The sequence below is a fragment of the Sesamum indicum genome, linkage group LG8 (genome assembly GCF_026168435.1).
Source record: "Sesamum indicum cultivar Baizhima isolate 11 linkage group LG8, ASM2616843v1, whole genome shotgun sequence".
Lineage (NCBI taxonomy): Eukaryota > Viridiplantae > Streptophyta > Magnoliopsida > Lamiales > Pedaliaceae > Sesamum > Sesamum indicum.
Genome location: NC_142664.1, coordinates 24101131 through 24113914, shown reverse-complemented (window position 1 = coordinate 24113914; position 12784 = coordinate 24101131). Strand labels below are relative to the sequence as shown.

Sequence of the window (12784 nt, the reverse complement as noted above, 5' to 3'; positions counted from 1 at the left end):
GGAGCTTCCTCATCAACACATTTGGAATCCACCAAATTAGACCTCAATCCCATAGATTGATGAAACATTACATGTCGAGCAATTCTGTAATTTTTTAAATCCAAAGTCTTGATAGCATATGACATCCATTGTTTGCAACATTGAGTTTAGAATTATATTTCTTGAATTTACGAGTATTAAGTTCCTTGATTGAAACACAAAATATTTAAAAATAAGACAGAGTTTGGTGGCCCTCTCTCTTGTCCATCTAATACTAAACATGTAATAATACTATGTATACCATAATAATTAATGGGGGTCTTTGTCCTGGTCTTCTGCCTTATCCTTAAATTCATATGACTTTGACTGTCTGCAAATGAATATTAATTGAGTCAATTCGCCTTACAATCATTCATCTGCACATCTAGTTTTTAGGTTTTAGTTACCAATTAATTCACTTGTTTAATCAGTTAAATAATAAGCATAATTATATATGTTATTTTGTTCCCTACAAAATTCTATGGAATATTTAGGGGATTTCATTCGCTAAAATTCAACTGAAACAGAATAAAAAGTTTGACAAATCGAAATGCTATATTGAAATTCGGATCAAATTAGTCAGTTCGATTTTGGTAATTATCAATTTTTTTTTTGTACTTCAGTTGGGTATTAGGTAGACCAAATTCTCATTAAAAATATAAAAAATAATTAAAATTAAAATGCAAAAATATTAATTACACTTTTTATTTACTTTTTAAATTATGAAAATATTATAAAAATTAATATTAATATATATTCTTTTAATGTGATTTGAATGTAAAATTACCTACAACCTAAATCATATCACATTAAAAATATTATAGATCTATTATAAATATAGTTTAAATATTATTATTTAATATTTTTACACTCGATCCATATATATATATATAATAGAACCTCTAATGTCAAAAGCAAATCACTAAAAGTGGCATAGGCTCCATTCTTTGGAGATTTCAAGTTGGCTTCGGCCCTTCCAAAATTTTGATCAATACCACTAGAAATCTTCAGTAATAATAGGAAATTATTGGTGCCAAATATTTATTTTTTTTATAAAAGCAATAATTACTTCACTGTAGTAATATCTTTAAAAATCATCGGTATATTATTGTCCCTTTATATCTAACAACAATCAATCAATAAAGAGCAATTAAATAATAAATTATAATAAAAGAAATCGATCAATAATATCATTAATAACAATTTTAAACTAAAAATAATAATAAAACGATAAATTAGGTTCTCATAATGAGTTTTTGTGGCTGTAGGCGCTGTACTCGTTTAGCCACTTTTCTGTAAGATGGGTTTATTTAAAATTCCGCGTTTGGTACTTGTATACTCCAAGAGACCTTTTCCATGGTGTGGACTAATTTTGTGCCACCTTTTTAGTTGTCATCACTACCATTCATCATATAAGGTGAGTAACTAATTATATAATACTTGTAATGTGATTGATTTGGTATGACGAGTAGAAATTGCCTGTACAGGCGACTATAGGTCTTTGGGGCATGTTCAGACAATGCTAGATGCTGGTCATGTTTTCGCTAATAAAGACACACGAAGTTGAAACAAGAATCGAGTCGAGTAAGCAAGAACTGATCTAAATAAGGAAAGCTTTCAAATTTTTCTGTACAATGCGACAGAAGGGGAACAGACAGAACTTGAGTTTGAACCCAAAACCTCTCACAGTAAGGTAAACGTCATCCACATAGGTTGTGGCGATGGCGAAGTTTTCAACTTCACAACCGTTCTTGACTTCTCTTACACTAAAATATGCATCTGCACTGAGGATTAGTTTTTAGTTACTAGCTCTACAACAGCAGCAGAAAAAACAGTACTACTCATATATCAATAAGTTCTGCCCAAATGATCCAATTGTAGACAAAAGTTGAGGTAACGGGTAAATTATGCCTGGAAAGACTAATCTACGGCATGGATGCTATAACCAGTGAGAGAACTCAGAACAATGTGTCCGCATGTAGAATGGTACGAAGTCTGCTGCTTTGATGCGTTTCATTCCTGGTAGACAGTTCTTCCACAGAAGATATCCCTGCAAAATTTGAAGATGTGAAGTTATTGAAAATGAGGTGGGAGAGATGGACGATTTGCGGGCAAGAAAGTATAAGGGAAACTGTAGAAAAAGAAGATTCGTAGAGAAATAGGCAATGATGTTAGCTACGAGCAATAGGCTCTAACTGACGGCCAAACCGCCTCGAGCACAACTGAAGTAAGGAAATCAGCTGACAGATGATGAAATGTGTGCAGAAAATAAGAAAAGAAATCAAACACAGGAAATGAATTTATACATAGTTTGGAGAATTCTCCTGCGTCCATGAGTCGCTCGTAATCAATTTTGCTATAATTTGAATTTGTGAATAATAAATAGAAGGTCACTTGTCAACTATTTATACGAGAACATTGTAAAACACTACAAAATTACAAATTTATCACTGAAAAAAAGTGTATGTCAAAAGAACTTTTTCCCTCGGGCAGGGGGGGGGGGGGGCACTGCACCCTGCAAATCCCCCCAACTCAGCACGAAGTTAGGTCCTTGAATGATGGATGTAAATGGAATGTTAAGTCAGGCTGCATACCTAATACTGGAGGGACTATTTTGAGTATGAATTAGGATATTTACAGTCTTAAAGTTGCAAAAAACTACCTGCTATTCAAACCTAAGCTTGTTTATTACCTAGTTTAAGACTGGAAATAAGATTTAGCAGCTAATCTTGAATGTATCTACCTGTGTGTTTTATGCATATGTATTATAACGTACTCTTACTCTGAATTATAATGCAAATGTCTGTTATAGGTATTTTAATATTATGGTTAGAACCAAACTATCTTTCTAATGGAAGATTGTCTATTTGTTTTGATCACCGTTAAACCTTAGGACTCGGAGAACCATAAAATTTCAGGTATCGTCATGAGGCGTGTTAGAAAAACGTCGATTTGTAATACAAGGAGAGAGCTAGCAAGCTACGTGATTGCAAATGTTAGCAGAAACTGAAAAGTGTAAGAGTAGATGTACTGACACAAGGCACCCTCTACGTGGCTTTTTCTTCTCCCTTTGCTTCTGTGGGGGCTTGATGACTACCCTGATAGCGGCATCGAACACTGCTTTTACGTTCTGTGTGTTACATTGAAAGCAGAAGTCATTTGGACATCATGGAAAAGATGATAACTCGAGTAGAAGGAAAACGACGCTGAAAATATCTCGCTGTAAGAGACAGCATGTTGCAACTACCACATAAGCATGGTGACAATGAAACTTGGATGCAATGTAATTTGTACCTTATTTTGTCGAAAACTATACTAGGTAACATGTCAATCATTTCAGAGGTTACAGTCAAAGGGAAAAACCCCACATGAAAATTTCTGAGAAATGGAACTCACAAGAGAACTGCTAATTGCAAAAGTAGAATAAGCTCAGAACTACCTGTTGAGTTTTGGAGCTGCACTCAATGTAGTAAGAGGCGCCAATTTGTCTACGGAGCTCCTCCCCCTGATTATGCATACGCCGTCATTATTTGAAGATGTAAACAAAATTAGAGAAGACAGCTGGATGATGAGAACACACACCTGTGCAGTGGTAACAGGAATTAATCCAGGATGATCAGCCAAGTAGTGCTTGTCCTCACGAAGATCTATTCATGATAGAGGGAGTGACTTCTTTCCAACATATAGCACTCAAGAGAGAGAGAGAGAGAGAGAGAGAGAGAGAGTTTCATGCAGGTGAAAATAGAAGAATCAGGCATTTCGCCTCTATGTTAACTAGCAAAAGCCTAGGACCAAGAAAGATGAAAGGAGGCAAACAAATAAAACAAAGTTTGATGAGGTTCACGAGTTGATGGTAGTCAAATGAACAAAAATCCCACATCCACATCCACATTTACATTCATAGCCAAACAAACATTTGGGTGCATGTAAAAACAGGTCAGGCTTTCCTCGGCTGAAAAATGATAATTTGAGTAGCATTTACAGTAAACAATCCGTGTATATACTACAGGCTAATATGGATGTACCTCTGTGTGTCGAGAAATCATTTTCTGTATGGAATGAAAAACTTGAACTTTTTTCCATCATCAATCAATTCATCTCTAGAATGACGCTAATAGTTAGCACATTTTTGGTTATAAAGTTCTCAATCAGTACTAATGAGCATTAAACCACTTATTTTGAAGAGAAATATGATTTATTTGTTGTGGAGTTACTGCTTTGTTTTCTTTAATTCTATTCTTAAACCACTATTGCTTCTGTTTGCATGTGCTCAAAATACACCGAGGTCCCAGAAATGTTAAAGAGTGTCCGCCATGGTTGGGAGCAACATCTACCAAATTCACGAATCACGCAAAACTAGCCTATTGAAAGAAATACAAAGTGGTAGCAGAAAATTCGGAAGTCTAAGTTTCCCACTAAATGTTGAGGATTGTCAACAAGAACAACCATAACAATTTTCACACGAGGTTAGCATCAATGATGCGACGTACCTAGTTTGGTGCCAACTAGTACCACTGGAATCCCCGGAGCAAAATGCTGAAGTTCAGGGATCCACTGCCAAAAAACGCCATTTGATATTGTAACTATCTGCATGCTAATTACTAAAAAAATGTACTTAAATACAAAAGGGGTTGCAAGAATAGCACTGCCTCAGAACGATCTTCACCTTTTTAAGTATGTTCTCATAGCTTGCACGACTGACTAATGAAAACGCTAAGACGAACACATCAGCTCCTCTGTAGCTCAACGGCCTCAACCTATTGTAATCTTCTTGACCTGTTGATATGATCAGAAACAAGAAAACCATAGTTCGTAATTCTTTATTACAGAAAAGGTTGCTTTCCCCTGAACAGAAAATCACACACTTTCATGCTTTTACAGCCAGAGTCTTCAGATGAAAAAGTTGAATTTGATCTTAATAGTCAGCACAAAGCTTACCTGCTGTATCCCAAAGGCCTAAGTTGACCGTAGTTCCTTCAACTACCACATTTGCACTGAAGTTATCAAACACTGTAGGTATATAGTCCTAATTTCCATCAAATACAAAGATTAAAACATCATAAGAGATGCCCAAAAGTATTAAATAGTAAAATATAACTATAAAACAAAAATGGCAGATAAGTACTCTCACCCAAATCACAAAGTTCAAGAAAGATACCAAAAGCAAAGACCCAGAAGTAAAATGAAAGCAAGATACCCTTTTGTTGCATAAAAAAGCTGCAAATCCAGAAGCCTCACATTCAAAAAGACATGACAAGACTACATAGTTTCCAGGACGTCTATGGACAATTTAGCACTTATATTTTCAGTAACAAGAACATGTTTTCCCGCAAGGTCAAATAGAAAGAAAAGCAGAGAACTCACAGTGGGGAACTTGTTACTGGTATAGCAAATGAGCATACAAGTCTTGCCAACAGCCCCATCACCCACAGTCACACACTTGATGAATCTTGAAACACTCGCAGACATTTTAGCATCACAATACACACACACAATTCAAGAAACTACTAAGATGAAAGTGGGTACTGATGAACCAGAGAAATTCAGCAAAAAGATAGAAACTTTGAGGTCTCTGGTGGTTGGACTGGTTGGAAAGCCAGGCTATTTTTTTATGGGCTCTTATGAGAGAGAAAGAGGGAGAGAGAGAGTTGAATAGGTCACATGATACTTACTCATACAGAAATCTTTTATAGCAGAGTTGTTGAAACTTTATTATATTTGTGGTAATTACTTTTAAGCTTTGCTATGTAAAGATTGACCCTTTTCCTTCCCCCATAATAATGGGACTGTAGTATCTATGGATGCCCTGCAAATTAATGCATGTAAGACATATAACATAAGGAAAAAATGTGAGTAATTATTGTAATATTACAAATATATAAATTATTTTCTTATAAAAAAATATTTACAATTTATCTTTTTGGAGAAGGGATAAATCACTTTGTTTTAATTAACATAAATTATCACTTTTTTATTACAGAATAAATAAATTGCATTAAACTCTATAATATACATACATGTCTAAGTATATACATATAATCTAGTTCTTTTTTCCTTCTTTTAGACAGAGACTGAAACAGACTGCCTGCATTTACAGTTCCATGACCCTTTTGGACTCCATTTTCTTGATTTAGGTTTGTATATTTTTATCCGTTTATTGATAAAAATAAGCTGAAAAAATATTTTTATTTTTAAATTTTTTTAAATTAAGTTAGATCTAAATAAAAAAGTTATAATCAACTTTTTACTAACTTCTACAGCTTATTAATAAAATTGTAAATATTAAACTGTTTTTTCAAATATTTCGATCGCAACTTCTTTTTAATTTTTATTTTCAAATATTCAACTTTTACTATTATTTAATTTATATATTTTCTCTACAACTTATTCAGGCCATAAAATTAGAAGCTACTGCAAATATTTTTTAATCAATTGATCTTTTCGTTTAAATATTCATTTTATAATGTGGGCTTGTTCTTCAATAATTTTTTTTTCTGTAAAGATAGTTTTATCTATTTTTGTTTAATATGTTGGATAAGTGGGATTATGAAAAATTTAATTATCTTTTGGGAGGTTTTGTTTATTTTATTACTTGATTCTACAAGAAGTCAATAACTTTTTCTAGGACAATTAATGTGAAGGGGACCAGGTGGGTGGGACCATGTTGATCATTAAATACTTCTCCAACAAGACTTGCAGTAGTTGGCTAAACCCCTGCTTTTTTTTTTTTTTGCTTTTTCTTTTTCAAGATTTTGGGGTCTTTCCTTTGAATTTGAATCTGGAATCTTAATGAGAAAAGTATTTAAAAATTGACTCTTTTTATTAAATATAATATAACATAAACTTTTTTTTTCCATCATCAATTCTAAAATTTACACACAACTTTATGAATTTCTCATTAAAATGTGAAGTTCAATACAAGCTTACAAGTTACAACGTATTATTATGAAATTTGTCGTAATTATAATTACTTTCTCATTGTTTGTAAAATTATAAGTACTCTATAGAATTAACGGTTGTCTCACAAATACCTCCATGATAGCCCATTATAGGGGTTTATTTGTTAAACGTCCATGAATTTCAGAAAAGTATTTATAATTTTTTCAAACGACGAGACTATGTTTATAATTATAGCAAACTTTAAGAGAGCTTGTTGTAATTTACCCTTATAATAATATGAGAGTGATAGGAAGAAAAACAAATCAACGTCTTAATTTCAAGAATTTCATCATTAATATTTATAGGATTTCTGTTCCGTTCACTAAAAAAAGAACGGATCCTTTCGCACGCTATAAAACAATCACTGGGACTTAAAAATTATAGTAAATTCACAATATCTATTACAAACAAATAAAATTAATGCAAAAGCTTTTATCAGAATTAATCAATATTTATCATAATTTTTAATTATGACTAATATCTACATGCTTTAACCAATCAATTTCTCTAATAATAGAAAAACGAATTTGTTGAATAACATTAACAACATCATAGATTCAAAACCCTAAAAGGTTCATTTGATTTGAGCCAAACCTAATGTTTATCACATTTTAATTAATGCATAAGGAATGTTCATTTGTGAGTCTGATCTTGTCGTTCTGACAAAACATTCTTGATCTAGTTAACATTAAACCATGTAGTAAATAAATCCATGATGACCAATTGATGACTATCAATAATATTCACAAAATTTGTTGATTGCATTGGTTTCCACAAACAGTTTTGTCTGATGAATTTCTTTGGCCGGCTAACTTTGTCTTGGCTATTATATATATATATATATATATATATATATACCCCTATATATTTGCTTAAACAAAATATTTGTTTTTCAAATTCTGCCAATCTTTTTAAGGCTACGCCACTTGCACAGAGATTTCATTTTTAAAGTGCAAAACTACAAAATAAGTATGGATAATATTTGATCTGAGTTTTATATATATCAAAGAGATTCTCCTATGTTTCATGTCGTTCCTCGAGTTTTCTGATATCATGTCGCGTGTTTAATCCTCAAGATCCAGCACGCAGGGAACAAGATTGGATGCAACTCAGTTATAATTTTCAATTATTTATGTCGCACTACAAAAATGCAATATTAACTATGGCTGATTATTATGATTAAAAATAAAATAGTTATTGATTATGGTCATGCAATAATAGTTGGTCTTAGTATCTGCGAGGGTGGCTAAAACTTTTGCCATGGCTATTTGAGCCATGATAAATAATTTTTTTTTGTAGAAAATTTATATTTTTGTATCAATTTTATTTAAACATAGTCAATAAAAAATTATTATCACGATTTTTAGTTCATAACTATTAAAAATTGTAGCGAATAATTTTTTTTTTCTAGTGTCAAACTGATTGATCCACGGATCATAAATATTGCAGTAATTACAATTAACAATACATACCCGATACTTAAAGGAAATATATATAATAGAAATCCACTTGAATTAATTACATCAATATGAAGTGAATAATTGAGCATCCATGACATTAGCATATCGGACTGTCTTCATAGATGATGACCTCATAATTGACCTGGCAAAAAACGCAGAGATTCTTGGACTCGTACAAGGTCTGTGGACATTTTTCTTATTTCAACAATGTATACGCAACCATATTACTAATAAAAGTTACGTTATATTGACATAATATGATCCATGTTATTTAGGATTTTCAAACCTCATTCATACAAGATACATTAGAAAAATATAATTTTTCGTTATGGTTAGTTACTATAGTCAAAAGAAGAAAATTGTAACAAATACAAATTAACCATGGCTTCATTATGGTCATTAAGTGTTGTATTTTGCAGGTGTAAGCCAAAACCATCATAAATGTTTTGACTATGACTAAAAATCATAACAAATATTGATTACTCATGGTAAAAAAATAAATTTTTGCGTTGATATTATTTAACTGTAGTTAATAGCATTAATCTATCATAATTTTTAAATCGTGATCATTTATATTATAGCCAAAATTCATTTTTTCAGTGATACCAATTGCCCACATTTCACCAATATATAAAAAAAAAACCTGATAAGAAGATTTGTTATTTATAATTGTGAGAAGTAATATGGGTGGGAAATTTTTAGTCATGTTTGGTAAAATAAAAAATCCCTTTTTGTTAATTTTTACCATAAGCCTTCTCCAAATCATTTTCAATAATCATACCTAGTTCCTTACCTTTTCCTTAATTTCCGAAAGAATTAAATGTAGTTTCTTGGATAATGCTAATATCATTAATTAGTGGAATTCTTAACTTGGTTTGGTAAGCAGAAACTGAAAATACAAACATTCATTTTTATTCAGGTTTTTACTAGTAAAAGCTGAAAACCTGCTTTAAGTTGGGAGTATAAGCACTCCACCAACAGAGCAGTGTCATAAACACCAAACTGCTGATTAATTCTACAGTTTTTCTTCCTTTTCCTCTTCCTAAGAGTATATAAAAGACATCTTGATTTTTTTTTCGACAACGTCGTGAATTTCACTTTAAGAAATTTGGCTAAACTTATTTAAATTCTTTTGTAAAGTCACGTACTTTGTAAAATATTATTAGAGCTTATAAAGTATGTTTTTTATTTTAAAATTAAATTCTCAAAGTATTTATATTGAATTAGATCATAAAAATTATAAAGTTCCAGTTATCGTAATTTTATAGTTAATATATAAGATTAAAAATTGAAGGTTTTTTTTTTGAGTTAATATTAAAATTTAATTCAGAAAACCCTGTTTTTTTTTTCAAAATATAAGAATTATAAAGTTTTAATATAATGTTTGAGTTTTATAAACTATTAAATAAATGTGTCGTTCTTGAAGTGATGGAATTGACATTAATATTCCTTGTCCCAGAGTAGCCCTGACACCGTCCAAGAATCCGTCGCTTTTTATCCCCCAAACGAAAGAGCCCCACTTCTTACACTACCCGTGGTTGTTTGTTTGGAGACGGATGTTTCCGTCGCAACTAACATATTTTTGTCTCTTTGTTGTATGGAGGACCACTGCAGCCTGCAGGAATAAAGAGTTAAATATTCTTACATGATTGGAACAATGTAAGAAGAACTACTCATTTGAACAAGTGCAAATAATTATTTGAGGAATTATATCGATAGGGACCATCTCTTAGGTTTGGTTATCAGAGATGGGGCTTGTGATAATGTTAGCTGTTGGCTTTGGGACGTCCAACATCGTTAGAGGTCCATATGTTTATGTTAGGAAAAAAAAATTTTGTTCGAATTTTTTGTGTTCGATGAATCAATTAAACAGGTAGACATTTAGGAATGACTATGATCCTTACTTGCCCATCTTGCTAAACCTCTTCATGTATAAAAGTAGAGCAATTGGTAGATAAGTTGCGAGTGCAGCACTCTGGGGGCTTAGGGTTAAATTAGGAAATTTAACTACTTGGACAATTATATCAGAGATTGTGGAGGCTAGCTAAGGATATATTTGGATGTAAGGTCTAAATGACTCCATATCAGAAGAATTTAAAATTCATAAATATTAAAAAATATATATTTCATAATAATAGTTGGAGTATTTGAATTTTTTTTTTATAATACAGAATCACATAATAAATGTAAAAGATTTGTTACTAGAAATCTGAAATTCCTACCATCAATCCATACACGATGTAACATCTTAAACACTAAAAATATTTTATAAAATATATAACTTATAAAATCTTATAAATAATGCAGTAAGGACGTTTAGGGCCAAACACATCCTTAAAGCAATGAAAAATGTGAAGGTAGCCAAGTTCCATGATTAAAGAGCTATAGTGGGTTGGCATATGGCTTAAGTAAAGATTAAGCAACATGATGAAAAGAGGGCATAATTCATTATTACACAAAAAAATAAAAATAAAAATAAAAATAAATAGACAATATCAACTGAAAGATGATCAAGAGAAGTTTGCTAGCATCATGAGTGGGATGGAATTGGAATCTAAGGTTGCTTCAATTATTATATCTCTTGTCTCCCTAAACTTGGAAATGGTCAATTTGGTTCAATTAATGTTTGCTTTGCTCTAATTACAAATAAAAATTATGATTATCTCACTTTATATTTGTTCTGTGTTGTATGTAACTAAACTTGATAGGATTTTGGTTGATGTTCGATTTTATCTTTGATGCGATCTCTAATAATTATTTATGTCCAATAATAAAAAGTAGAGATGAAACTGAATTGATAGATGAGAAAAAAAAACAACACTGAACTGATAGAGAGGAGCCACATGTAGGGGTTGAAAGTGACCTCACCGTCGACGATGATGGTTAGAACGAGAGTGAATTGATGGTATATGTATATAAAGAGAGAGAGAGAGAGAGAGGTAATGATTTGTTTGTGAGAGCAACAGTATGATGGTTTATGTTTGGACGTCAATTCTTGATATTGATTAATGATTTTCTTGTCTTTCAAAAACATATTTTTCATTTTCTGGGCTAGGCTATTTTTGAACTTAAGCACTTTTTTGGCAAGCATTGGGTTTTACAAAATTTCGCTGAGGTAATTATAATTTTTAATTTAATATTAATACATTTATAATTTGCGCAAATTAAAAGGGTGTCATTGTAATTTACCTATTTTGTTAAAAACTTGTTGCATTATGCTGGACGGTTTATCAGATTTTCATTTGTATGATATACTTTTTATATTTTTCGAGTATTAACTAAATTTCCCACCCAAAGGGCCTAATTTAAAACCTTAAAAAAAAATCAAATTTATGCACAAATTAGATCTATCAACCAAAATTAGGTCTGCAATAGGCCCAATATCACATAGACCCATTACTCATTTTCGGCTTCCTATTCATCATAATGAATTTATTTACTGCACAAAATTTGGAAAACAAAAATAACAGTATAAATTAATCTATGCTATATCTTATTATATGGGGATAAATGCATTTTTTTATCCCAGATATAGTTATTAATACGATTTTGATTCTTAAATAATTTACGGTTGTAATTTTGATTCTCAAATTTTAACTTTTTTGACACTTTTTGCCTTCCCGTTAACTTTTCTGTTAAACTTAACGAAAATTTCATTTAAAGTGGGAAAAAATTGCTATTTTTCTCCCATTTTGTAGTGTTTTTCAAGTTGTAATCTAATGCATTCATTTTTTCTTATTTTTCTTCAAACTTTAGAATAAATAAAAATAAATAAATTTAAATTTTCTTTTTTTTTTTTAATTTATTCTCTTTTGAAGTTTGAAGAAAACTAAGGAAAATGGATACACTGAGATTACAACTTAAAAAACACCACAAAATGAGAGAAAAATAAGATTTTTTTTCACTTCAAATGATTTTTTTTTTAAATTTAACGAAAAAAGTTAGTGAAATGACCAAAAGTACGAAAAAGATTAAAATTTGAGGACTAAAATTACAATTTTAAATTATTTGAGACAAAAATACATTAATGACTGTATTTGGGAACAAAATATACGTTTATCCCATATTATATGTCATCTTCACATTTTTTACTGGACACTAATTTTTTAATAGTTAAATTATTAATTATTTAAACAATTGACTAATAGTTGACCTCAATTCCCACTTATATTTTATTTAATTTTTATTAAAATTTGGCTTAGATTGCATGGGTCAACGTGCATGGCACGACATTGATTAGAGAATGTAGGCCTGCTATAATTTATTAAAAATTGAGCTATTTAAACACCACAGGATCATAATTTTATTAAATGTTAAATTAATATATTGTGTAATTATCCCTAAATATTAAATAGCTTTTTCGAACT

At 30.9% G+C, this 12784-nt stretch overlaps 1 protein-coding gene across 1 annotated transcript; it reads right to left on the bottom strand.

The window, feature by feature from the left end:
- Positions 1–1603: 1603 nt before the first annotated feature.
- On the bottom strand, positions 1604–5693 carry LOC105168718 (rac-like GTP-binding protein ARAC8). Its single transcript, XM_011088855.3, has 8 exons — positions 5383–5693; positions 4957–5044; positions 4685–4794; positions 4509–4572; positions 3601–3665; positions 3458–3523; positions 3054–3148; positions 1604–2068 (listed from the first exon to the last, which is right to left on the bottom strand). The coding sequence occupies exons 1-8, from the start codon at positions 5485–5487 to the stop codon at positions 2032–2034; spliced, it is 630 nt and encodes a 209-aa protein (XP_011087157.1). The 5' UTR covers positions 5488–5693; the 3' UTR covers positions 1604–2031.
- Between the last annotated feature and the right edge of the window lie 7091 nt (positions 5694–12784).